A 27,995-nucleotide genomic window follows, 5' to 3' on the forward strand; every position below is an offset into this window, starting at 1 on the left:
ACAAAAAAAACTCTAGGTCAAAGTAGGTAAATTAATCTGTGCGATAAAAAACATGAAACCTTATAGCAGGTTATGCAGGAAAAAAAAGATTCCAGCGACGAAACCGTACAACTACTATTATTAATAATATTAAATAATTTGGCTTAGTCCGTCCCCATGTATACTGATCGTAACCCACACAAATGCTGTAAAGCTGGTAAATAGCCTTTTGTGTAAATTCTTTGTCTTGCATTGCCACGAGGTGGTAAGAATACGAGCATTTCCTGTTTTTCGTGTTGGAGTAATTCACGTGTAGAGGGTAGAGAAAACAATGATAAAATATTAATCTGGGGAAATGGTTAGAAAACATAGTCTATGCAGTACTGCCGCTGTTGTCTTTTCCCCAGGTCAGCCTCTCCAATTTAATACATTTCCTGTTTGTATAGAGCTCCAACCAGCGGCTGTATGTGTGCAGTAATCAACACACGCGCACGCACGCAAAGACATACACAAACACAGAGTGAGAGCGAGAGAGAGAGAGAGCGAGAGCGAGAGCGAGAGAGAGAGCGGCAGAGGGGTAGAGAGAAGAAGAAGCCGAATAGAGTTAAGATGGCGGCATGTGGGTGAGGAGGCAGTAGAAGCTCAACTCGAGGGGTTTTCGCCATTAAACGTCTCCTATGATTCCACATTCACATCATAATCGAAAGAAAAACTGTTTCCACACCTTCCACGCATCCGTGTGTGATTTAGGATTGAACCCATGACATCTATACACTTCGTGGTTCACCCGTTGCCCGGGACCGAGGATCAGCTCAATGACAGGTATTTTGCTGCGTTCCGCGATAAAATAATTATTTTAACGTACATTTAGGTATAAATGGGGCTATTACATGATTGGAGTGTTGTTTGTGAATGGAGTTCACATTGACATGTATAAGAATTTGGGTTTGAACCATTTTATTGACCCCCTGGGGTTGAAACGAGGCCCGGCATCTTGAACAATCCTGGTTTAAACACTGGGCTCAGTGCTGTTAGCTGTTAGCCCGTTAGCTGTTAACTGGATTTCACACGGACAGCTAACAGTAGCTTGGTTCCTTGCTTCTTTACAAGGATTGGCTCGCAGTCAAAGTTGACATAGACAATGCGGATTCGAAGGGGGATGGGGGTAAAAGAGAGGGAAATACGGGGTCGTAAACAAACAACGACATTTCAACAACATGCTGGTTTTAGTGTTGAAATAACGTGGCTGCTAATTTGTCATGTGTCACTGTTTGTTTTGTGGTCGAAGCCTGGTTAATTATCTCGATCAATAAGGTAGCCAACGTCAGCTAACTGATAGCTAGCTGCTAATGTTAGCTCAGAAATTCGATTTCATACTCATGAAAGGTTTCAGTATTTACATTTTAATTACGAAAAGTTAAATGGCACAGAACACTGTTTTCTCACGCGTTTTTCATTCTTTATCAGGGAAAGAACAGCCGCCGACGTTGTTTTGAATTCCAAATATTCTTGTTATCTACCTTATGGTAGAGAGGATTCCTGGGCCTTCACGAAGCAATTAAGATAAAATGCAACTATTTAATAGCTTTGCAGTGACACTCCATACAACACAGGCCTAGATATTGTATAGATTTGTTTATACATAATATTGCAGTAAATGTGAAAATTTTAAATGTTTTACAAAAGAGTGCTATTATCTCCATATCTTAAAACTAACAAGGTGGTTGCATCGCCTTGATTATTTGTCATAAAAAATGTTATTGCAGCATAATTGTCTTTAGTTTTTGCTATAACCAGGGATTTGATTATTTGGTAGTGTATGTTAAGAGGTTGTTTCTCTAAAATTGTTAATTCTTTGTCTTAAATTTTCTAGCAGATGTTTGGGGTCTGTTCATTAGTTCGTACCCCATGACGAAAATAGCCTTTTAACACAATGCTGCCACATGGTTATGGTAATCTTTTAGTAACATGCAGTTTAATGTTTGTGACAAAAGTACCTTTCAGAGTCAGCCTCATCAGACAATAATAATAATAATTTGTCTGCATTTATAACAGATCACATTTCCCGTACACTAGCCTTTTACAATGTATTGCCATAGTTCAAATAAATTAAGAAAATAGACTTTTGACATGTAAGGAGACACCAGTACCCCATCAGAAAATCTGTCCAACTTGCTGTTGTTGCTGGAGATCTTTTTTACAGCCTGTATGATAAATTTACCTTTTTGGTTTACATCTATTTTGGGAGTTTTGTGTTTTATGGCCATTTTTTAAAGTGTTTTGATACCTTCTGGATATGATTTTGATTTATCAAAAATTGTAAATTTTAGGTCTTGTGTTACATTATGAAAGCTGCCATTGTTTATGGTAGTGTAACTTGTATCCACTCTATTTATGGTAATGTGCTTCAGGCCTGCATCACACAGCATGGGCTTAATTATGTTTTTGGTTGGAAAACTGAAGAGACCCATAGTCAGAAGAAGCAGTTAGGAGGAAGGTCTAGGGAAAACTGAGCTACCTGTACTCTGGTAGCACATGTGATTTATGATAAACTATTTATATCATCCAGTGAGATTGAACTGATTAATGAGATGTTCTACTTACAGACAAAAGGCTGAAATGATAGTTTTGAGAATGACCTTGAGATATATAAGCTCAGAATATTTAGACACTACTAAGTGCTTTCCAGGTCTATTTCAGTCTGTTAGAAAAATTAGTTACACTTCTAGTAACACATTGAAAGCACCTCTCAAGAATCTTGATGGTCCAACAGTTCCTGGAAGGAGTTATGGCTGTTTCGTCTACAGGCATGCATACTATATTGCATGCTGCAGTAACCATGTGTTGCTAGTAACCCCCTCCTCTTTTTTACTCATCAAGGAGCTTGCAGTTGTTGGAACAGATAAGAACTTCACTTCAATTCTTCACTTTAAGTGGCATGTTGTACTCGACTGTCTTTTCAGAGTTATCAGTTTATTGTAGGAAAATGACAAAAGCCATTAAACTTTTAATTATTTGTTTCACAGTGACCTAGAGTAAAAAGAGGATGCCAATGTATGTGTCTAGTAACTCCTTTCCTTTATATTGCCTGGGGGTGTCTGTTAAATAAAATATTTGTCATGACTACTTATAAAGTAAGTAATAGTGAGCATGTGGTTAATTGCAAATAATTATTTGTTCAGTCCCAAATATACCCAAAGAATTATATGTGGTTTATGCAAATGTTTGTATAATGTCACAGTGTACAACCCAAAAGTGTTGCCTATATAAAAAAATCCTTTAGGATGTTGGGATGTGGAGGCAGAGCATCCCATTAAACAGTATGGTGTGGTTTGTTGCAAAGAAATGTTGCACCATGTATTAGGACAATAACGCTGTTCATTTAAACTGTGTTCTTTTAGAGGATGCAAAAATACAGCAGTGTAGTGCACAATAACAGAGCTCCTTTTTTGAGTTGGGTTTACTCATGGCATCAATGTACTGCAGTGCATACTTGGTTCACATCTTGTGGAATTTAAGCAGCATTTTCTTTATCCATGTTTGCTCCTGTCATCCATATGTTACCGGTGCTATTCTTGATTGCTTCCTGAGCTGCTAGATCACAACTTGGAGACAAAACAGTATGTGTGTTAAACACACACTCAAATAATAAAACGATATACAGTAATGCCGCTGGTCCTATCAACTGAAGAAATGGTTAAAAAAGGAAGTATTAGTAATTATTATTAAAATTAGGCCACAGTGAACCAGAATGGGTGAGCCATTAGAAATGCCAGATTCTTATGGAAAATAACTTCTAATTATCACCTTTTCATCAGTGTGAAATGCCTTATTGAGTCATTCCGTTTTTATTCTCTTTTAACAACAGAGCTTAGAGAGGTCTAGAAAATATTCCTTTTCATAAAACAACTTGACCATCTTAAGCATCGTCATTGCTTCACTTCATGCATGATAGTTAATGTCAAGCAACTGTACAGCCTTTTAATTTAAATCTTTTAATTATGCATTAACTTACTCAGTTCCTCAATTAACGCATGACACAGTGCAGACTCTCAAAGTTTTCCCTGTAGCCAGTAGAGAATTTCCCTAATCGTCAGCAAAAAACAATGACTGAACCAGTGTAATGTAATAGTGACACATTCCGTAATAGTGAATAAAATAATGTCATCCTGACAAATGATATACTGCATATATTATAATTTATCTCCACTCACCATTTACTGATGCTTGTTACTTGACATCTTAAAGACTGCTTCATTGCCAGATGGGACTGTTAAAACGTCCATAAAGATTTTAGTATCTACAGCAGCTAAATGTTAGCTTAATGATCGATTTCAGCTCGGTGTGACTGTGCACTTCCGGCATTACATGCAGTCACTCCATGTTCATTAGAGCAAACTGCTCAATGCCAGTAACACAGGGCAGGTCTTACATAGTGTAGATCTGACCAGACAGCCTTCAGCTGGTGTTTTTTCCACCTAGGTTTTACTTAGAAAAGTATTTTGTGCTGCAATAATTACAGCTGCTATGAATAGTCATTTAATTGGTGACTAATTGATACAGACTTCCTGTTTCTATTATAAACAAATGGTGCATGTCAGTCATGCCCTCTAAATATTGTTAACCAGACTAAGGTTATAAAGGATATAGAATTGAATGTTTTTTCGCCTTCATGAAAACATTGTTTATACAGAGACTGAAGCTGCATTTATGTTGTTTCCATCTCCTTGACAGGCTCCGCGAAGTCTCTGAAAAACTCAACAAATACAGCTACAGCAGGTGAGTCTTTATTATTTTTACTGCACAATGCTTTGCATAGAGAGATGAAATGTAAACCGTCTAAATGTGTTTGACTGCTCACTGCTTTTTCAATGCAGTCACCCACACCTCAGTTTGCTGGAGCAGGCGCCACTGAAACAGTGTGTTGTTGGTCCAAACCATGCTGGATTTCTACTGGAGGTATTTAAATTCCACACTGTATCATAGGTGTTAATTAAACACCAAAATATTAGTTGTGTTGTCTGCTGGCTCTTAATTAGGCTGTGATATTAGTATGAGTTTTATTTTAACTTTGTTATTGTAAAACAATAACAAACATTATTAGCATTTTCTTTCTGGCCTTTATCTGTGAATTGTGCCTTAATGCCCAGTATATGTTACCATATTATTAAAATAAAATGTCTATTGCAAATACTGCTGATACTAAATAATGTTTTCCAATCTAAAGATTTATTAAATGAGTCATACCTAACCATAAAAGTCAACCTAGTTACCTTGCTCTTTAAAACTAAATGGAAATAGAAATAAAACCAACAAAAATGCAGTGTAATTGTTGTTATAAGTCATGATATTGATTCTGAAACGAATCAAACTACAGCAGATTGTATTATCTCTGTCATATATTTACCAAATATGTTTTACATATATGTTTATAATAACTTCTAACCCAGTTTCTGTTTTTTAGAATGCATTCTCAATATGGGAAATAAATTGTTCATTTATGAAATTGCATGCTTCCTATTTTTGTAAAATACCTCTGCCATCATTGGCAGCCACAAGGCAACACAAGTATGCGTTAACACTTTGCAAGAACATCTGATATAACATATAAAGTTGTATATGAAAATAATTTGTTTGATGTAGGTTACTCTACATGATTATTTTTTTGTTGTTTTTGTCTAAGTTGATAAATTAATATGATCTTTTTTTGTCAGGATGGACGAGTGTGTAGAATCAGCTTTGCGGTCCAGCCTGATCGTTTGGAGCTTAGCAAACCAGATGGCAACGATGGGTAAGTAACACGTTTGTGATGAGATCTGTCCCTGAAACTGTTTTAGCTTTGGCATTGAGCTGAGACACAGGTGGCTTACAGATATTTCTAGTTGATGCATTGAGCATGCTCAGGATTATACTCGTGGTGACTTCTGGGGTTTCATTTCCATTTGGCTGTGATGACCTTTTTGAGTGAGTGTGAGTCTCATGTGGGTTCAGTTTTAGAGAATGGCCTTAATAATACTCAGACCAGTTTTGCTAATAATGTCTACCAGAAATAAAATCTGTCTGAGTTCAATGCAGGTCTATCCTTTGTTTAACTTTGTTAAAGAGTGGTAGAGTTTTTGTTGTTCTGCTTGATGAAATGTTGTCTAGCTGTGTTTCACACAATAGAGCTGCTTTTCTCATTTAATTTTCACCATGACACTACCGGGGGATACAAAAATAGTCATCTTTACTAGACATCCTGAACAGGCAGCAAATGTAAACTGGTACATAATCCCTTAGAAGACATTTGCCTATTGTGGCTCAGGGAAACATTTTTCATGCATTCTAGGGAATTGCTCACTAATAGTTTTCAGTGTCATCTAGACAATAAATATACACCCCCTCTAGGACTACATTCACACTGGAGGTTTTGTTGCTAAATTCAGTTTTTTTGTTGCTAAGATCAGATGTTTTGGCATTGTGTGTATCTGTTTGTAAGATGCAGTTGTCTAAATACCAAGCCTGGTGATTCCTCCAGTACTGTTGCCTTCTTATGCCTGTGGAGCAATTGTAACTGTCTGCATGCTCACTTTGTAAATCATTTACATTTTATGGCACAAACCCCCTGCTTTTACATAAAATTGTTGTCTTTCTCACTTCGATGATGTAAAAATCGTATGACATGAGATCAATTTAGGATCACATATGAATGTATGACCTCGGGCGGATGTGAAACAAAAATGGATTTGTGGAGTTTCACTTTCAGAAAAAAAGTCATATATGGGTACATATAGGTTAAAAAATTGATTTTGGCCACTATTGTCAGTGTGTTACCTGGTCATATAATATGGCAAGTCCTACACTGTACCTTTGGGAATGTCATGTAATTTTTCTTTCAAGAAAAGCTGTATGTTCATCACTAAGCATTAGTTTTGCTTGTTAAAACACAACAGATTATTCATTGTCCTTTTGTCTGCACTTATTAGTTTATGTTGTATTTTAGTGTACCATCTCTTCCTTAAATGGGAGTTTTGTTAACACGAGGGTGTGTATTGGCAATTGCTTAACATCAGGTAACTAAAATTGAAATGTCTACATTGAAACATCTACATTTGTAATTGCTAAGGAAGTAATACAAATAAAATAAAATGAACCAATGCGATGAATATTGTGCATGTTAATTGTTAACTAAAAACATTTTTAAAAAATCAATACCTGTGCGGTAGAATATCAAAAAAGTATTGTGAAATGAAATATCGCAATATATTGGTGTATTGACATTATTTCACACCCCTAATTTATATTGTGGTAATAGGTAGTGTCGAAATCTTGGTTTTCTTAGTGAACAAAGCTACAACATATTTTAAAAAAATAGTTTGAACACATTACATTTAAATGTAATAATACACACTGCACATTTTTCAAGCTCATACATTCCATAATGGGAACAAACTGTAATAGGAGCAAGCAGTCGCAGCCCTAAAAACCCCAAGAACTTTTTATTAAATGGAAAGTCTTGAAGGAGGAATGAGTTGCAGTCAATTCTGATTCCCAAGGGTGTTGCCATGCTGGTCTCCAAAATACCCCATACTTTTATACTGGTAAAATATTAAAAGAAAAAACAATCCTGAACCAAGAGGTATAATGAAATTAATACCTGGGCTAAATTCAGTTTTTACTCACCCAGGTAGTAAAACATCTTTTGGTCCTTTTAGGACAATTCTTTATTTTTTTTTTTTTTTTAGATTTGTAACTGATTTTCCATCTTTTGTTTCCAGTTCAAAGTTGAGCAGTGGTTCAGGGACAGGAAGAAGCTCCAGGCCAGGCAGGACTAGTGATCCGCCCTGGTTCCTGTCTGGTTCTGACACACTTGGCAGACTGGCAGGCAACACCCTTGGGTAAGTTCCGGCAGGGCTGACAGAGACAAATGTTCCTGTAAAAGCTCAGTGTTAGGATCCCAGCACTGAAGCTGCAGTGGTTCAGGGGTTTATTCCCCCACAGGGTTCACTGCCACACATTCAGATGAGTAAACCAGAAGGGTGCTTATGGATAAATGTCTCCTCCAAAAAGCTTACATTATCTACCAGCTATATTTTCAGCAAGCAGACATCCAAGGGTCCTGTTATTTGACCACTGGAGCATGGTTTCCTTGTCAAACTATGTCTGTTGACCCTCATACTGAAATTGAACTGGACTGAGTGCAAAATAAATGACTTATTCTTCAACTGACCTTTGGAATTTGTTGTAGAAATAAATGAAAATATATTCATTAACACAGTATACATGAAATAATTTAAGTAAAATGCATATTTATATCATATCGAAACAAAAACATTTCTGGATAAATGTCTCCCTTTTTTGCCATCACAATAGGCTAATCCATTTTAGCCATGTATGCATGTATTTATTTTCTGTTGGACAGATGGTGCTGTTGGCAGTTCTTGTTTGACTCTGGCCTTGCACTGTATGTAATAGGAGTCGCTGGAGCTCTGGTGTAAATGGAGGCAGTGGAGGAGGTGGAAGTGGAGGTGGTGCAGGGGGAGGTGGAGCACCAAGTGGCAGCAGCGGAGGAGGGGGTGGCAGTGGAGCAGGTGGGGGTGGAAGCACATCAGGCAGGTCGTCAACAGCGGCTCGTGATTCTCGCAGACAAACCAGAGTGATCCGAACGGGAAGGGACCGTGGCTCAGGCCTTCTTGGTAGCCAGCCACAGCCAGTCATACCAGCTTCTGTCATCCCTGAAGAACTTATAACTCAGGTAAGATCGTCAGGGTTTCCAACCTTCTGTGGTTTCAGGTATATTTACACTCAAATAGTGAAGCCAATACATTTACTCAGGGACTTGAAACTGTTGAGCTGTAGTATAAGATTTTGCACAATATCTTTCTCTAGGCCCAAGTAGTTCTGCAGGGTAAGTCCAGGAGTGTGATCATCAGAGAGCTCCAGCGGACCAACTTAGATGTCAACCTCGCTGTCAACAACTTGCTGAGCCGGGATGATGAGGATGGGGACGATGGTGATGATACGGCCAGCGAGTCCTACCTCCCTGGAGGTTTGATAGAATTAAATAACAATTTTCTTTTCAAATAAATATCAATTGTGAATATGTTTTCCCAGTATAGTCATTAAAAACCGAGCATCCTTTTGTGCTTTTCTTCCTCACAGAGGACCTGATGTCCCTCTTGGATGCTGACATTCACTCTGCCCATCCCAGCGTGATTATCGATGCTGATGCCATGTTCTCTGAGGACATCAGCTACTTTGGTTACCCATCTTTTAGACGATCCTCTCTGTCACGTCTGGGATCCTCCAGAGGTAACTCGACTTACCGTTATCCAGAAAAGTTAGGGAAAGGTGGGACAGGTTTTGCGTAGAGCACTGGTGATTGCTTTTGTTGTTGGGGATGAGGTTTCCTGGGCTATACCCGATTAAAAAAAAAAAAGCTTTATCAACTTCTTTGGGTACTTCGTTAGGTGCACCTCTTTTCTGCTTTGGCAAACTCCCTTTTGATTTAAAATCCTTAGTTCCCTCGTATAAAGTTATCAAGATGCTGTATAGATAGATAGGTGTACTTTATTGATCCCAGTCTGGGAAGTTGCAGTGTAGCAGCGGCATGCAGAGCATACATATAGAGACAGTAGGAAAAACACATAGTAAGTAGCAGTAAACACTGTATTGGTAAGATTAATGGGTAAGTAGAGGCTTAGAGTATAAATATACACAGTATAGAATAAATACTGTATGTATATACAGGCAGTGTTTGTGTATTGTAGGATAATGAATGTATAACGTGTGTAATGCAGTGTTTGGGTATTACAGGATAATTAATTGAGTTTAGCTGTTGTAAAGTGTGATGATTTAAGACAATAATTTAAGAGATTTTGTTAAAATGCTAACGAGGTTGCTGCAAATTTGTCAGATGAAAACATGTAATTCAAATCTCTTTCCACCACAGTGGACAGTTAACCTGCTTGAGATGGTTTGATTTTTGATTTTTTTTTTTTACAGTTTACATTAGCATCTTGAAAGAGCAGATGCATTGTAGCATTTTCGGAGTAACTCAAAATATTCCATTACAAATTACACTACTACACCTTAGCCAATGACCTAAAACATTAATACAAGCCAACGTGGACACATGCTCTTGTGATGTTTGCACAAAAGATGACAGCAGAAATAAGGATCCACCATGATGTGCATACATGTTTGCATACAATTTTATGGTTCTTGGCTCACAAGACCTGCGCTGTTGTGGTTTTTGTGTTTGTAACTCATCATAGTGTGTTAAAGGGTGCTTTGCTTGTTTGTAACAAGTGGTTATTTAAGTTACTGTTAGCTTACTGTTAGCTAAAATCACTGAGCTGAAAGAGGAGGGTTTTTGACTCTGAAACAGTTAAAAAGGTATGCTTAATTTTGTGGCCTGTGTGTGTATGTGTACATAAATATAGATTAACATGCCATATGTATAATATATTCCACCGTCCATATGCAAAATGCAGCAAATCACCTGGTTATTTAGTTTTAATTAAGTGTTAAAGCTTTTAATGTTTGGTGTTGTATGATGCATGTGTGTAGTACATTCTGAGAGCTCTCTGAGAAAGGCCCGATAGGCCCACCTGTCTTAACAGGAACAGAACCCATCTTAAAACCTTTTTTAAAACCCAACTAGTCCATTTTTAGCACACATGCATGCTTTCTATTCTGTCTACACACTTCTCTTTCTACCTCACATTTTTAACCAATGGGAGCACAAACTCACCAGAATAATCAAAACACATGCAGAATCAGCAGTATTGCAACATTGATTTGCATTAAGCTACATTTAAAGGCTCTATTGCTCTCTACATAAAACTATGTTCACGGGTCTTTCCCAGAGAGTGGCTTACTTCTGTCCCACTGGTGTGACCTTATTGCATACCAGTTCTCCTTCTTCCCTTAGAGCGCGACTCTGAGCTGTTGCGTGAGCGTGAGTCTGTGTTGAGGTTACGCGAGCGCCGGTGGCTGGATGGTGCCTCGTTCGACACAGAGCGAGGTTCAACCAGCCGTGAGGGCGAGCCCAGTCTGGATAAGAAGAGTATCCCAGTCCAGAGCCCAGTCTCCCTGGGAGAAGAGCTGCAGTGGTGGCCTGACAAGGTAAGGGTTTTTTTTTCCAAAAAAGTGCAATCAAGGAGCGCAATCACAAAACTAGTACGTTCATTGAGACTTTTGATTTTATGTCTAGGATGGTGTGAAGTTTGTGAGCATTGGAGCCATGTTTTCAGAGTTGGTGGCTGTGAGTTCAAAAGGAGAGCTTTATCAGTGGAAATGGAGTGAACCTGAACCTTACAAGAATGCACAGGTGAAACTACTTAGAAAAGAAGTTCAACTACATCTGTAATATTGTAACATTCTGCAAAGTAAACACATTTCTCTTTTCTCAGAATCCTTCCATTCATCACCCCCGTGCATCATTCCTGGGTGTTGCCAATGAAAAGATCACCTTTTTGTCTGCCAATAGCATCAGAGCCACCGTAGCTACAGATACCAACAAGGTAGAATTTGATTAATAATAAGTAATAATAGCTTTATCTAACTGACTATGCTTTATTTGGTTCTTTTGTTAATGCTTGTGTCTGGGTTGCAGGTTGCAACCTGGGTGGATGACACACTGAGCACAGTAGCCTCAAAGCTGGAACACAGTGCTCAGGCTTTCCCTGAGTTACAAGGGGAACGCATGGTGTCCCTGCACTGCTGTGCACTCTACACTTGTGCACAGCTGGAGAATAGCCTTTATTGGTGGTAAGCAAGCATAAATGCCTTTAAATATTTTGCACCATATTTTATATTGTTTGTTTTTCTCAGAATATTTAAAAGCTATGCCTTACATATGTTTTCAGGGGTGTTGTGCCTTTTAGTCAACGGAAAAAGATGCTTGAAAAGGCAAGAGCCAAGAACAAAAAGCCAAAGTCCAGCGCTGGTATCTCCTCCATACCCAACATCACTGTAGGAACACAGGTAGGATAGAACTGTTTGTGAAAGTGCTTTTTTTTTTTTTTTTTTTAATCCTTCAATGTATAGCTAGTTTAATTAGAAATAATGTTCTCGCCACTTACATTCTCCCTTTAGGTGTGCTTGAGGAATAACCCCCTCTACCACGCCGGTGCAGTGGCCTTTTCTGTCAGTGCTGGAATTCCAAAAGTGGGCGTCCTTCTGGAATCTGTCTGGAATATGAACGACAGCTGCAGGTTTCAGCTGCGCTCACCAGAGAGCCTCAAGAACATGGAGAAGACCACCAAGACCCAGGAAATCAAGTCAGTTTGCTATAATTTACGTAATATCCAAAAGAGTAACATCATATTTTATGCTTCATCAAAATGGCTCAAGAGTTCCAAAGAACTGAAACAGTAATTTTAGTTACACTGCAAGTATTGGGGAATTATGCATTGTTTTATAGTTGCATTCAGATCAAGAGTTTCTAAAGATTAGACAATTTGTAGTTGTTGTAAGGTCCAAAGCAAATTATACAGTTAAAAATTGTCGTCTTGTTTTCTTAGTAAATTTGCAAAATAACAACAATTAAGTATATTTTTATTGTGTATGCAGAATGAAGACACTTATTTATATATTCAGATTAATTCATTTTCATTTGAAACATGTAAATCTGAATTAATCTGACCTTGTTCGTGTCACCCCCACCAACCCACTCCCCCTTAAGGACTGAAAGCAAACCAGAGCTGGTGAAGACAGAGATGGGTCCTCCACCCTCCCCAGCATCTACCTGCAGTGATACCTCTTCTATTGCTAGCAGTGCCTCACTGCCCTACAGTACGTCATCTTTTTTCCTGCTTTCCCCCTCCTCTTTATCTCCCAGGCACAGAACCAATTTCCTCCTCACTACATGTTCTCATTAGCTCTTTGACTTTGAAACAGATGGTGCACAAACTTCTTGTAAGGAAATCATGGCCAGTTCACAGAATATAGAAATGCCTTACATTTGCCATAAGCTGTATAGTTGCTGAATTTTGTTTTAGCTTATCTGTTTTATTTTATTGATATAATTATTATGTATTATGCTGATCTGCAATTCTTCTAGAGCGAAGGCGTTCCACTCCTGCTCCGAAAGAGGAGGAGAAAGTGAATGAAGAGCAGTGGCTTCTCAGAGAGGTGGTGTTTGTGGAGGATGTTAAAAATGTCCCAGTGGGAAAGGTGGGAGCTTTGAAAAGAAAGCTCTAACATTGCAAATCAAATCATGCTTGATGCAAGTTAACCAGACATGTCATCTTCACACATCTGTCTCTTTTCGTCTTCTCACTCAGGTGCTTAAAGTGGACGGTGCTTATGTTGCTGTGAAGTTCCCAGGGACATCAAGCAGCATGAGCAACCAGAGCACAGCTGCTCCCCCTGACTCAGACCCATCATCACTGTTGCAGGACTGCAGACTCCTCAGGATAGATGAGCTCCAGGTAACTGATGATAAGTTTTTGTTTTTTAATTTTTGTACTTTTAGTACTTGGTGAGATAGTATTGTATTTTTCCAAAATGATCATTGGATGATCATTGAATATTTTCCAGATGTTTGGTCTTAATAATAATCTTATAAACAATAGGAAATAAAATTAAGTGAACCGTATTTATTATTGTTATTTATTTATATTACTACTTTACTTGTTCTACCATTATTGTGCCATCACTCTTATAGTTCATTGTTTTATTACTTTCTTTTACAGGTGGTGAAAACAGGTGGGACTCCCAAAGTCCCTGATTGTTTCCAGCGTACACCTAAAAAGCTGTGTATTCCAGAAAAGGCTGAGATTCTGGCTGTGAATGTTGACTCCAAAGGTGAGTCTCAGACATTGACTGCAATATAAAATCAATGTTGATTAAGTATCAATATTATTTTTACATTTGTAGTTTGACCCTCAAACGTGTTTCTCCACCTTCCAGGAGTCCATGCGGTGCTGAAAACTGGTAACTGGGTAAGGTACTGTATCTTTGACCTGGCTACAGGCAAAGCTGAGCAGGAGAATAACTTCCCCACCAGTAATCTGGCCTTTTTGGGACAAAGTGAGCGCAACGTGGCCATCTTTACTGCCGGACAAGTAAGAAATTACCCACATTGGTAACATGTTCTTGAACGAGACAATAAAATTCACCAAAAATATGTTTTTCCCACTTCCTTCCAGGAATCTCCAATCATCCTTCGAGATGGAAATGGCACAATCTACCCCATGGCCAAAGACTGCACAGGTGGAATTCGAGATCCCGATTGGCTGGACTTGCCACCTATAAACAGTCTGGGGATGGGAGTTCACTCTCTGGCCAATCTCCCATCAAACTCCACCATCAAAAAGAAAGCTGCTATTATTATCATGGCTGTTGAGGTAAAAAAAGTAAAATACAATACAAATCTCTTAAATATTGAAAATTGCCAAAACAACATTCACCTTATCTTTCATCTCCTTCAGAAACAAACACTGATGCAGCACGTGCTGCGTTGTGATTATGAGGCATGTCGGCAGTACCTGGTGAATCTTGAACAAGCTTTCCTGTTGGATCAGGGCAACCAGGCCCTCGGAGCACTTCTGGGTCACCGTTGTGATGGAAACCGCAACATCCTCCATGCTGCTGTGTCTGTCTGCTTCCCTGTTAGTAATAAGGAGACCAAAGAAGAGGAAGGTGAGCTGTTGTATTTGTCCATCACAGGCCAACCGCACTGCTATGTGTACCCAAGTCAAATGTCATTTGATCCTACAAAAACGCTGTTATATATTTGCAAAATGTTATTGTGAAGTTTAGACCACAATGAATTCATAAATAAAATACATTTGTGTTGTAGAATGTTGGTTAACACCAGGTGTCTTTAGAGTGCAGAAGAGCTGTAGTTGAATAAAATCAGTTTATACCAAGTCAATTTTTAGCAGCAGCTGTTAACAAAATGTATTCAAATTCTAGGCAACAGAACACCTACACAACAGAAACAGAATGACACAACCCTCCACTGCAGTGACCTTGTTCTCCATGTTGTTTCTTTTTTTGCGTTCATGGCAACAGTCCCAGGGAAGTGCAGAGCACAGCAGCTAGAAACAGTGACTCAGAAGCTTTAAGCTGAGATTTTGGTGTGTCCAGTAGTTAGAGATTAGAGAGTGAAACAGTAAAATGTTCATTCGTCTTATTGAATATTCAGTGTTAAATCTTTAGTTATTATAAACCTCTAAATCAAACAAAACTGGGGTTATTTTAAATGTAAAACCTTGCACAATCAAGCCTTTCAGAACTTCTTTGGATTTAGAAGATAAATAAGTTGTCATTTTTGTGTTTATTGTATTCATGTGTTTGAGATGTTGTAAAGAAATTTAAATAGTAATAGCTTTCAGAGCTGTGTCTGGGAGTCGACTCATCTGTTTCAAGTCCTCCTGACTTCAGGTAGAATGCTGATTTCCTTGATTGTATTCTTTTTACTTTCAGAAGCTGAAAGGTCAGAGAGAAACACATTTGCAGAGCGCCTGTCTGCTGTGGAGGCAATTGCCAATGCGATCTCTGTGGTTTCTAGCAACAGCTCTGGGAACCGGACTGGCTCCTCCAGCAGCAGGGGGTAAATAAACTCAACTTTTGAAACACTTTATTTTACTCACCACAAAGAAAAACACCTTTTTATATCAATCAGTCAACACATATAACGTTTTAGTTTAGTATCATCATTTTTCCTTGCGTCTCCTTTCCAGTCTCAGACTTAGGGAGATGATGCGCAGGTCTCTTCGAGCAGCGGGGCTTGGCCGTCATGAGTCTGGTCCCTCATCCAGTGATCACCAGGATCCAGTGTCACCACCCATAGCACCACCCAGTTGGGTGCCTGACCCCCCACCAATGGACCCTGGTTAGTCAATTTATATTAGACATAAAGTGGTAGATTTTTTTTCCAATGAATAATAATGAAGTAATGAAAAACAATTCTGAGGTTTAAATTAAATTCTGTCTCTATTGAACAGATGGCGACATTGACTTTATTCTCGCACCAGCGGTCAGTTCACTCACTACTGCCTCCACAGGGAACAGCCAGGGACCCAGCACATCCACCATATCAGGTAACTGCATTGTTACTGCAGATTATGAGATTATGATGATTGAGAATGATGACTATATTAACTGGCACTTTTATTTATTTATTTGCTTCTATTTCTCTGATGGATTGGGTAAACAGGACCATCAACAGAGCCATCAGTGGTAGAATCTAAGGACCGGAAGGCCAACGCCCACCTCATCCTTAAACTGATGTGTGACAGTGTTGTTCTGAGGCCACACCTACGGGAGCTGCTCTCGGCAAAGTATGTTTCATAATTTCTGCCTGTGTAACTGTTTGAAAATGATCAAAATTTTGAAGTTACGGTACATGTGCTCTTAATCTTTGTACTTTTTTGCTGCTGTTTGACAGGGATGCCCGTGGAATGACTCCATTCATGCTGGCTGTCAGTGGCAGAGCCTACCCTGCAGCCATCACTGTCTTAGAGGCAGCTCAAAAGTTGGCTAAAGGTGAGCAAATAAGGCATAAGTTCATATAATCTTTAAAGCTAGTTTACCAAAGAGTCCGTAATGTTTAAACTGTTTTTAAATGTCAGCTCATTGTGTCCGACTTAAAATAAAAAAAAGCTTTCTACATGTATTATGATAAAATCCTAAGAGAATTGAAGATTGCTTTAACCATTAGCTTACTGTATACTTTCAGCATATTGTGAATCCAATGATATTTAATTGTTTGTTTTTTCTCCTAATGTCGTGTAAAGTGGGTGATCCTGGCATTTCAGAGAAGGAGGATGCAGACTCTGTATTTATGCAAATGGTTTGTCCCTCTGGGACCAACCCTGATGACTCGCCCCTGTATGTGCTCTGCTGCAATGACACCTGCAGTTTCACTTGGACTGGAGCTGAACACATTAACCAGGTCAGCCTTACAGGATTACACATTCCAATTTGATTTCTTTTACACAAAAGGTTGCTGCACTCGGCAGAACTATATTATTTCAGGCTAGTTCTACAGCTTAATGTAGTATTTATTCTATTGTTATACAACTCTAATCTTTTGGAAATTTTCCTTATTTATTTATTTATTGTTAAATAAACAAGGGAAGAGCTAGGAGCTGACCTACCGCTGTTACTTTAATGACACTAAGGTTGTTTCCAGGACATATTCGAGTGTCGAACCTGTGGTTTGCTGGAGTCTCTCTGCTGCTGCACTGAGTGTGCAAGGGTGTGTCACAAAGGACACGACTGCAAGTAAGTCCTAGTTTTAAGTTTTCAGATTGCGTTATCTTTACTTTTTGACTGCCTCTTCTAATATCTATTTTACTTATCATCATACAGGCTGAAGAGGACATCTCCCACTGCATACTGTGACTGTTGGGAGAAATGCAAGTGTAAGACACTTATTGCAGGCCAGAAGGCTGCACGCCTCGATCTTCTCTACAGGTTACTCACAGCCACAAACCTCGTTACGACACCAAACAGCAGGTATGACTTTTGTCTTTCTTTTGTATTTAATCTTCAATTTTTTTGAAACTATAAAAAGAGAAAGGCTACCATAAAGTCAAACATTTTTGTGTACTGTTTTTCTGTCTGCAGAGGAGAGCATATATTGCTGTTCCTAGTTCAGACTGTTGCCAGGCAGAGTGTTGAACACTGTCAGTACAGACCACCACGAATCAGAGAAGACAGAAATCGCAAGGCTGCTAATGCAGAAGGTAAAGGTCGCTGCTTCTGTTATTCGTCTTAGTTTTTCATCTTTATTTTTATTCTTAATTCTGACTACACAATGATTTTTGTTTTGCTTTACTTCAGATTCTGATATGCCAGACCATGATCTAGAACCACCTCGCTTTGCTCAACTGGCCCTGGAGAGGGTTCTACAGGATTGGAATGCTCTCAAGTCTATGATCATGTTTGGTTCCCAGGAGAATAAAGATCCGTGAGTGTCTGAGTATCTGTCCCAACATTTAAAACTTAACTTGTAAAAATATCTTGAAAAAGTGTGATTTGTTGGTAGTGCTCAAATTGAACCAAAATTGTTGACAAAAATGTTTGGCGTGTATTCTATTAGTAATACATACAAGTCTAATATTTTTTCAGTAGTTGTTAATATGCCTGTCATTTTTTTTACAACACATCCAGTAGTAGGTCATGTTGAACTTTTTCTTTTCTTTTTGCTAAGACTTAGTGCCAGTAGCAGAATTGCTCACCTCCTGCCTGAAGAGCAGGTCTACTTGAATCAGCAGAGTGGCACCATACGCCTCGACTGTTTCACCCACTGCCTCATTGTCAAATGTGCTCCTGATATCACAGTAAGTCCACTAAGTCATTTGTCATGCTCACTGACAATTTTCTTCACTTTTTTGTAAATTATGTTTATGCTTGTATACTTTAACCCTAAACTAAAAGTTGTTTTTTGAGCTGAAAGAACCATTAAAACCTTTTTTGCTTTACCCTCTGTTACATGCCTACATTTTGAATTTTTTTTTTTAATAGTTTATAGACACTTTATTGGGTACTTTGGTGAAAGAGCTACAGAACAAGTACACTCCTGGCCGCAGAGAAGAGGCAGTTATTGTCACAAGGAGGTTTCTTCGCTCCGTAGCCCGAGTGTTTGTTATCCTGAGTGTGGAAATGGCTTCCTCCAAAAAGAAAAAGTAAGATCTTGGCATCATTGACACATGTTGACTCAACAAACAAACAATGGAATTATAAACAAAAAAAATACAAATTCCATTTTTATTTTTCTCTGCAAAGCAACTTCATCCCTCAGCCTATCGGGAAATGTCGGCGAGTTTTTCAGGCGCTTCTGCCCTATGCTGTGGAAGAGCTGTGCAATGTGGCAGAGTCACTGATTGTACCAGTGCGCATGGGTATCGCAAGACCTACAGCTCCCTTCACTCTGGCCAGCACCAGCATTGATGCTGTTCAGGGCAGTGAGGAGCTATTCTCTGTTGAACCTCTGCCTCCAAGACCCTCACCTGATCAGTCCAGCAGGTTGGTTGGATTATAAATCAGAACAAAGATAAATCTGCACCATGAGAATTCCTCTAGCAGTATACTGTAGGTCTGTAGCAGTATAACTACTAGATAGGTCACAGTCATCTGGAAAAACAACTATTGATTCTTTGGTTTATGATTTATTTTATGTTACATTGATACTTTTTAGTTCTTCCCTTTTTAAGGGAAAGAAAGAAGACTTCACATTTTCTGTCTTATCCTAATCATAAATGAGTTAAATGTTTTTTTTGTGCAGCTCCAGCCAGACAGCTGCATCCTATATCATCAGAACTCCCCAGCCTCGACGTAGCAGTCAGTCTCAGCCTGTCAGAGGAAGAGATGAGGAACAGGATGACATTGTGTCAGCAGATGTGGAAGAGGTGAGACGCTTCTTTATAGTAATAAGAGCAGTCATGCTTCTTTAGTAAGTTATTATGAAAACTTTATTAATTTTTTCCCAAACATGCATACAGCCACCAGCCTTCCTACATTGTGCAAACTAATTTCTGTTTTATACAGCAATTATAAGTATATTACATGATATTGTATACTGTATTGTTGTGGTATTTTGTAAACATAATTTTCCCTCTTAATGTTTCTTTTTCAGGTTGAAGTGGTAGAGGGTGTAGCAGGAGAGGAGGACCATCATGACGACCAGGAAGAGCAGGGAGAGGAAAATGCTGAGGCAGAAGGACAGCACGATGAACATGACGAGGACGGTGAGACAATATGAGAAATTCTTATTACTTGTCCTGACCATCCTGCTTAATATTAACTAGACACAATTTCACATTGACTGAAGCTTTTTTTTTTCCGTTTTCAGGAAGCGATATGGAACTTGATCTGCTGGCTGCAGCCGAGACGGAGAGCGACAGTGAGAGTAACCACAGCAATCAAGATAATGCTAGTGGCCGCAGGAGTGTTGTTACAGCGGCAACTGCTGGCTCTGAAGCAGGTTGGTCTAAAGCTTTTTTGTAATCTTGTGGTTTGGATGTAATTCAGTGTCTTCCTCAGTTAAAAAGTATTTCACTGTTTGGTATTTTGGCAGTTGAGGTTACTTTTTATTGCCTTCTTTTTAACTGAGATGTTTCCAAGCTTTGTTCTAACTGCTTACTTAGAAGAAATTGGATTTATATCAAGCTGTAGTGCAATATATTTTTGTCTCGAGTTGCAGCCTCAGTCAGTCTGCTCTAAGAGAATCAGTCTTACTGAATCAGGCATTTTGGATTGTGGGGATTTATGTTTGTAGAGTTAATGCTATAGCAGACAGATTGGTCTCTGGCTGAATACCCCGTGTATCTCATTGCAGGCAGTAGGGTGTCCTTGGCATTTCCTATTTTTGGTAGGAGCTCCCTTTTTACTTTAATGCATATACAGATGTCAGGACAGAGTGAATTTGCAAAGTGTATACACAGTTTCCTGCTGCAAGTTCCTTCAGTTTGTCCCCTTCTCACATTTCACTGTGACTGTCTTTTTGTGTCAGTTTTTAACTAATGTTCTCTGTCACACATTTGGTCTCTTTCTTTTATCCTAATAACAAACTAATCAACTGGTAGCTTTTAAAATGGTGTGGTGTTTCTTCTCCTTGGTCATCTGAAGTATGTGGGTTGGATATACAGTATATTCAGAATGAAAACTCAGTCGTTTTTTTTTAGTTAATAAAAATAAATCCAAAATCTGCTTTAAGACAGATTAAACAACAGTCAAATGTAGAACAAAAAGCAGATGTTTAAATGTTCTAAATGTTACTGAAATCTAAGTGTTATCTGGTTGTAGTGGTGTGAGTTCACTAACTGCACTCTGCCTGGAAATTACAAATACTTTAAAATTTTTTTTTTTACAAATTAATTTATATAACACTGATGTGTCTCCTGTTTTATTTTTCTCTCATCCCATGTCCTTCACCATCTCCTCTGAAGGTGCCAGCAGTGTCCCTGCCTTCTTTTCAGAGGATGACTCTCAGTCCAATGACTCCAGCGACTCTGATAGCAGCAGCAGTCAGAGTGATGATGTTGACCAGGAAACCTTCCTTTTGGATGAACCACTAGAAAGAACAACCAGCGCCACACATGCCAACAGTGCGGCACAGGCTCCGCGTTCCATGCAGTGGGCTGTGAGAAACACCCCCAGCCAGAGAGCCACAGGAAGTGCGCCGCCAAGCTCCTCTACCCCAGCCAGTATGTTGGTCTGATAATGCACATTTTAATTAGAGATGGAATGTTTTCTAAATTTCTAAATAAAAATTTGTTGTTACTTTCCTACTACAGCGAGCTCCACAGGCCTGATCTATATTGATCCGACCAACCTCCGTCGGTCCAGTGCCATCAGCTCCAGTGCTGCTGCAGCAGCAGCTGCGCTGGAGGCCAGCAACTCAAGCAGTTATCTAACATCGGCAAGCAGCCTGGCCCGGGCTTATAGCATTGTCATCAGGCAAATCTCAGACCTTATGAGCCTCATTCCCAAGTATAACCACCTGGTCTACTCGCAGTATCCTGCTGCTGTGAAGCTCACTTACCAGGATGCAGTCAGTCTGCAGGTAAAATGCACTATTGAACAGGCACCTGTATGTTATCTTCTTTTTATGTTGTCAATGTGCATTTGAAAGTAACTGTTCCTTTTAAACAGAACTATGTGGAAGAAAAACTTATTCCAACCTGGAACTGGATGGTGTCCATCATGGATTCCACTGAAGCTCAGCTGCGATATGGCTCAGCACTGTCATCTGCTGGAGACCCTGGTCACCCTAGTCACCCTCTTCATGCCTCACAGCACTCAGCTCGCAGGGAGCGGATGACCGCTCGGGAAGAGGCCAGCCTCCGAACTCTGGAAGGACGCAGGTAAGGTCTAAGAGATCTAATTAAATCAGGTAGATTCAATGGTTTTACTGTATACTTCTGTTTACCCAACTGTTCTCACTTATGTTCTCTGTATGTTATAGGAGAGCAGCAACTCTGCTAACTACCCGCCAAGGCATGATGTCAGCTCGAGGCGACTTCCTGAATTATGCTTTGTCGCTGATGCGATCCCACAACGATGAGCACTCAGATGTCCTTCCTGTGCTGGACGTCTGCTCACTCAAACATGTGGCCTACGTTTTTCAGGCTCTAATCTACTGGATTAAGGCCATGAACCAACAGACCACACTGGACACTCCCCAGATTGATAAAAAGAGGTAGATGATGAACCTGAGGAAAAATAGTGTGTAATGGAACCAAAAACAATTAATAATTTTTAAATTAATGCTATTCAGATGTTTCTTACTTTTAAGGATTGTACAGTCTGGAGTTATTCATTGTGTTGTCAACACATTTTTAGTTCCCATTACATTTCATCTTTGCATTTTCATTTTTTTTATTATAAACAATAGCATAAAAAATGTCCCTACCTTTTTTAAATTATAAATGTTGTCCTTTATAGAAACCGTGAAATTTTGGAACTGGGTTTGGACAATGAAGATTCTGAACATGAGAATGATGAGGACACCAATCAAAGTGAGTAGAACATGGCTTTAACATACAGCAAATGTTACCCCAAATACTTAAATGTTGCACTAATAATTTTTCTCAACACATAAAAAAAGTTTAATGCTAAATGTTTGGTCTGTCTCTGCCTCAGGTTCAACTCTGCAGGACAAGGATGAAGACCCAGTACCCACTGAAACGGGTCAGAATCATCCCTTCTTTCGACGCTCCGACTCCATGACTTTCCTGGGCTGCATCCCACCCAATCCCTTTGATGTTCCCTTGGCTGAAGCCATTCCGCTTGCCGACCAGCCCCACCTTCTGCAGGTCTGCTTGTCACACAGTCTTTCTCATCCTCATCATAATATTAATATAGTAGTTTAAACATTCAGGACATGTTTTACAACATGTACTAAGATGTCTGAGTGATCCATCTGTGTACCACCTATACACATAAACCACCTTCAAATTAGCACAACATAAAAGAATCACCACAGCAAAGCCTAGGATGTGGTTTGTGAGAATGTATGAAATGTATTCGACGGCAGCTTTACAGTTACATACTGGACCAATGGCGCTATTATGTGCAGCTCTCAACTTTATCTTCCCATTACAGCCCAATGCCAGGAAAGAGGATCTGTTTGGCCGTCCCTCTCAGGGCTTGTACTCCTCTTCATACATGGCAACCAAAGGCATGGCCGAGACGAGCATGGACAGGAACTGCCTGGAGGTAAACAAGGGCTCCTCTCTACCCTCCCCCACTCAGGTATACCACCCCTCTGTACTGGACCAACAATGTGGCAGCTGTTCTTTAGTATCTACCAATAACAAACATGGTGTTGCATGATGTTGCAGTAACTCTGCTCGGACAGTAATCATATAGAATCATTTAAATGTTTAAAAACATTTTATTGTTTCAAAGCTTTTGGGTTGCATTGGAAATAATACATGGATAATAATAAAAATGTTGGGTAGTGTTTCGATCGGAAACATAACCTGTATTGTGTGTACTATCTCAGACTTACCATTCTTTTGCCATTACCCTGTCATCAACTCACAGACAGGTATGCATTTATTCACAATCCTAGGACATAAGTCTAAATTCCTCTGCAACAGATCCTGCCAACTAAAATGTCCTATTCGGCCAACTTGAAGAACGTGATGAGTATGGAAACTGGCCAGCGGGGCACCGAGAACCCAGCCCTTGCCGAGCAGGAGCTGGAGGGAACAAAACCAGGACCCTCACCACATGACCTCGCTGCCCAGCTGAAGAGCAGCCTCCTTGCTGAGATTGGTCTGACTGAAAGTGATGGACCACCTCTGCCCTCATTCAGGTACATTACAGTCTGGGCCTTGAGTTTAGCCTAGTTTTCTATATGATTTTGCTGTTTAGCACATGGTAAATTGTTTGTGCAAGTTTAGCAGATGACTATAGTAAGAATAGCTAATGTGTTTAACCCTAGGAGTAAATTGTATTTTACCCAGCCCCTCATTTATGACAGTCTTGTTTTAAAATGTATTTATATTGTTGTAATATATCATCATACAGACCTCACTGCAGTTTCATGGGGATGATGATCTCTCATGACATGCTGCTTGGTCGTTGGCGTCTGTCACTGGAGCTCTTTGGTCGTGTCTTCATGGAAGATGTTGGAGCTGAGCCTGGATCGGTATGTTTTATCTCTACTTTTTAAATATGCATTTAAGCATTGGCGTTAGACAACTTAACTTTAAGCTGATCCCAGCCCTCTCCAATAGACTTCATGTGAACCTCTTCTTGATATTAATTGATGGAGAAATATACTTGTAACTTTTCCATTGTAGCACATCTGTGTATGTCCCAAACATTTCTTTCCATGATGCTCTAAAATTTAATATGATATTTGTTGTGTGGTAAATTTTATGAAGACCTTAATTTAAGGGAATTACCAACATATTTCTGTTTAGACTGTCTTATTACAAAGTGTTCTGCAATATTATGTTATTGCAATAACAATATTACAGTTTTTCAACTGTATAACTATATTATATTTTCCCCATTTTAAAAAAAATTCTCAGATCCTTACTGAACTTGGTGGCTTTGAGGTAAAAGAGTCCAAATTCCGTCGGGAGATGGAAAAGCTGAGGAACCTGCAGTCCCGTGACCTGGCCCTGGAGGTGGACCGCGATAGAGACCAACTTATACAGCAGACTATGCGTCAGTTAAACACGCACTTTGGCAGACGTTGCACAACCACGCCCATGGCTGTACATCGAGTAAAGGTGACCTTTAAAGATGAGCCAGGTGAAGGTAGCGGCGTGGCACGCAGCTTCTACACAGCCATCGCTCTGGCCCTTCTCTCCAATGACAAACTGCCCAACCTGGACTGTGTCCAGAGTGTCAGCAAGGGCATGCAGGCCAGCAGTACGTGTCATCACGATTACAATTCAAGTATGACAATACATAGAAACTACTGTATAATGTACTGTGGAATTTTTGTGTTTCTAAATTAAAACTTGTTTTTTAAAAGCATATTTCATGAGTCAAAAGAAACAAATTTTCTTAACACATTCTGTTGTTAATTTGTGTAGATCTGATGCAGCGTTTGAGGAACAGAGATCGAGAAAGAGAGAGGCGAAGTGGAGGTCTTCGAGCAGGTTCTCGAAGAGACAGAGACAGGTAAACTTGTTAGTAGTTTTAATTTTTTTTTTTAAAAATGTTTGCAACCTCAAATAAATCAGGCTGTGTTCTGTTACAGAGACTCCAGGCGACAATTGTCCATTGACACAAGACCTTTTAGGCCGTCATCAGAGGGGAACCCCAGTGACGACCCTGATCCACTGCCTGCACACAGACAAGCCCTTGGGGAAAGGCTTTACCCACGTGTTCATGCAATGCAACCGGTAATTGACTTTTCTCTCCATTTGCACTACTTTTAGGTGATGAGTTAAGATCAGTTGAGATTGATTTTATGTGAATACTTTGTTTTTATTTTTATAGTGCCTTCACTGTATTTTTGTGTTGTTGTTCCCTCAGGCATTTGCCAGTAAAATCACAGGCATGTTGTTGGAGTTGTCTCCTGCACAGCTGCTACTGCTGCTTGCCAGTGAAGATTCTCTCAGAGCCCGGGTAGAAGAAGCCATGGAGCTTCTTATTGCACATGGAAGGTAGTAACATAATCAAAGATGGAAAATAAATGACATAAAACATTTACATGATTAAAAAAAAAGTTTGATAAACAGAAAGACCTAATGTTTACAAACCTGAAATAAATTGATTAAGTTAATGCTTTTTTTCCACAGGGAAAATGGTGCTGACAGTATACTGGACCTTGGTCTCCTTGATGCACCAGAGAAAACACAGGTAAACTCACTCCCTCTCCTTAATGTCCATGTCTCTGGTTGTTTATTTATTAAATAATCATCACTACAATTTTTGATTATTACACTTAAACACGTCGAACTAAGTCCTCATGATCCCACTTCTTCCAAATTTACTTTATTTTTCCCTGGCTGGGTGTAGCAGCAAGAAAACCGTAAGCGTCATGGTTCAACCCGCAGTGTGGTGGACATGGAGCTTGATGATCAAGATGACGGAGATGACAATGCCCCACTCTTTTACCAGCCTGGCAAACGAGGCTTCTACTCCCCACGGCCCGGCAAGAACACAGAGGCCAGACTCAACTGTTTCCGTAACATCGGCAGGTAATAGACTGAAATAGATGAAAATGATCAAGATCGAGAAGTTGACTAAATGAAATTCAAGTCAGGACTTAACTGACACCTCCTTGTCTTTTTAGAATATTGGGGTTATGTTTGCTTCAAAACGAACTCTGTCCCATCACGTTGAACAGACATGTAATCAAAGTGCTCCTTGGGAGGAAGGTAAGACAATTGTAGAAATAAAAATATTGTTTCTTCCCCCCCTCCCCCCCACCCCCGAAAATTGTCTCAATGTTAGTTTGTCACTACAGGTGAACTGGCACGACTTTGCCTTCTTTGATCCAGTCATGTATGAAAGTTTGCGGCAGCTCATACGTCATTCACAAGCAGGAGAAGCCGATGCAGTGTTTGCTGCCATGGATCTGGCTTTTGCCATTGACCTCTGCAAGGAGGAAGGAGCTGGACAGGTAATGGAAAGCACTTGAATTTTACCATAAGTAGATGTTAAACAAGGTAAAAACAATGCCTGGTATTTGCTACTATGATTGGCTGTCCAGCCAGGATCTTCAACTAAGGCCACATTCTGCTTCCTCTGGTTTAGGTTGAGCTTCTGTCTGGAGGTGTCAACATGCCTGTGACTCCCCTCAATGTGTACGAGTATGTGAGGAAGTATGCAGAGCACAGGATGCTAGTGGTTGCAGAGCAGCCACTCCATGTGAGTTAAATACTTGCCAAGGGTACATTGCCAACTAGTGTCTGGGCTGTCACTGATGTCTATTTTGATTGTTGCTTTTTACCCTGTATCAGGCAATGAGGAAGGGTTTACTAGATGTCCTTCCCAAGAATGCCCTGGAGGACCTGACGGCAGAGGACTTCAGGCTGCTGGTCAATGGCTGTGGAGAAGTCAATGTACAGATGCTTATCAGCTTCACATCATTTAATGATGAGTCTGGTATGGCCTCCTGTGATGACTTGATTGACTTTCAGCAGTTTTAAGATTTTTGTTTCTGTGCTATGAGGATATAACATCTCTGATGAAAACATTTATTCTTAACCTAACAGGGGAAAATGCAGATAAACTACTGCAGTTTAAACGCTGGTTTTGGTCCATTGTAGAGAAGATGAGTATGACTGAGAGGCAAGATCTGGTGAGTCTGGGTTTCTTGATATAATAAGAAACTCATAGAAAAGAAATTGAGCTTTATATAAAGAATATAAAGTGATCCTGTGAGTGGTGAGTTTTCCCTTTTTCACTTAACAAATCAAGACTTAAATGTAACAAATATTTATCCTCCTCAGGTGTATTTTTGGACATCCAGCCCATCTCTTCCGGCCAGTGAAGAAGGCTTCCAGCCAATGCCCTCCATCACGATTCGGCCTCCAGATGATCAGCACCTCCCCACGGCCAACACTTGCATCTCACGTCTTTATGTGCCGCTGTATTCTTCGAAACAGATACTCAAACAGAAACTCCTGCTAGCCATTAAGACCAAGAACTTTGGTTTTGTGTAGATGTTTGACAGTAAAGAGTTGAAAAAGAGGGGAAAAAAGGACATTTACTGTTGTGTAATATTTACCTAGCTCCATTTTTGTAGATTTATTTTTTGTCTATACAGTTTTATGAAAATTAACATACTGTCGTTATCTCCCCAGGCTGTAATATTTGTTTGTGTTGTGAACACAAACAACTTATTTTTATTTGTTTAATTGCATTGTTTTTTTCCCTTTTGTGTTGATGAAGAAGAGGTCTACAGTCCAGAACATTCCTGCATTGGCACTGTAACATGTAAAGCCCACAGCTCTCCTTTATTGGCTTCAACCTTTGCTTCCCAGGAATTTTGGTTTGACAGACAACTGTCAGCCGAAACCCAGCCAAAGATGACAGCAGTAGAAGTATTTAAAGAAGAAAAGAAGACACTGTGATTATGATTTCCTTTTTCA

At 39.6% G+C, this 27,995-nt stretch overlaps 1 protein-coding gene across 9 annotated transcripts; it reads left to right on the forward strand.

The window, feature by feature from the left end:
• Positions 1 to 507: 507 nt before the first annotated feature.
• Positions 508 to 27,963, forward strand: ubr5 (ubiquitin protein ligase E3 component n-recognin 5). Of its 9 annotated transcripts, none has more exons than XM_017037915.2 (59): positions 508 to 801; positions 4,714 to 4,758; positions 4,857 to 4,938; positions 5,694 to 5,770; positions 7,737 to 7,856; positions 8,434 to 8,713; positions 8,848 to 9,007; positions 9,121 to 9,270; positions 10,877 to 11,088; positions 11,177 to 11,293; positions 11,376 to 11,486; positions 11,579 to 11,733; positions 11,832 to 11,949; positions 12,061 to 12,245; positions 12,650 to 12,759; positions 13,028 to 13,140; positions 13,251 to 13,397; positions 13,662 to 13,773; positions 13,879 to 14,033; positions 14,118 to 14,315; positions 14,400 to 14,610; positions 15,400 to 15,526; positions 15,657 to 15,808; positions 15,921 to 16,016; positions 16,133 to 16,256; positions 16,364 to 16,461; positions 16,713 to 16,870; positions 17,111 to 17,202; positions 17,290 to 17,436; positions 17,548 to 17,666; positions 17,764 to 17,890; positions 18,134 to 18,263; positions 18,448 to 18,608; positions 18,709 to 18,948; positions 19,208 to 19,331; positions 19,559 to 19,670; positions 19,775 to 19,906; positions 20,261 to 20,293; positions 20,871 to 21,128; positions 21,219 to 21,487; positions 21,577 to 21,788; positions 21,890 to 22,123; positions 22,369 to 22,442; positions 22,567 to 22,739; positions 23,029 to 23,178; positions 23,529 to 23,746; positions 23,962 to 24,082; positions 24,471 to 24,843; positions 24,984 to 25,071; positions 25,151 to 25,295; positions 25,429 to 25,559; positions 25,695 to 25,755; positions 25,918 to 26,096; positions 26,192 to 26,276; positions 26,366 to 26,521; positions 26,656 to 26,769; positions 26,862 to 27,006; positions 27,117 to 27,202; positions 27,354 to 27,963. In XM_017037915.2, exons 1-59 carry the CDS (start codon positions 740 to 742, stop codon positions 27,564 to 27,566), a joined length of 8,577 nt encoding a protein of 2,858 aa, XP_016893404.1. In that variant the 5' UTR covers positions 508 to 739; the 3' UTR covers positions 27,567 to 27,963. The 9 variants fall into 9 exon arrangements, with proteins under 9 accessions (XP_016893404.1, XP_008321941.1, XP_008321933.1 ...); XM_008323711.3 differs by having other exon boundaries at positions 509 to 801; positions 25,915 to 26,096; XM_008323714.3 differs by having other exon boundaries at positions 509 to 801; positions 24,471 to 24,816; positions 25,915 to 26,096.
• The last annotated feature ends 32 nt before the right edge of the window (positions 27,964 to 27,995 follow it).

This window comes from Cynoglossus semilaevis, chromosome 13 (genome assembly GCF_000523025.1).
Source record: "Cynoglossus semilaevis isolate Cse_v1.0 chromosome 13, Cse_v1.0, whole genome shotgun sequence".
In the NCBI taxonomy this organism is placed as follows: Eukaryota; Metazoa; Chordata; class Actinopteri; order Pleuronectiformes; family Cynoglossidae; genus Cynoglossus; species Cynoglossus semilaevis.

Bases quoted from the DNA above. Each gene is read 5' to 3' on its own strand.
- ubr5 (XM_008323711.3), top strand. From the start codon at position 740: ATGACATCTATACACTTCGTGGTTCACCCGTTGCCCGGGACCGAGGAT. The intron at 11,294-11,375 runs GTGAAACTACTT...CTCTTTTCTCAG, and splicing joins AACCTTACAAGAATGCACAG to AATCCTTCCATTCATCACCC. The intron at 27,007-27,116 runs GTATGGCCTCCT...TTAACCTAACAG, and splicing joins ATCATTTAATGATGAGTCTG to GGGAAAATGCAGATAAACTA.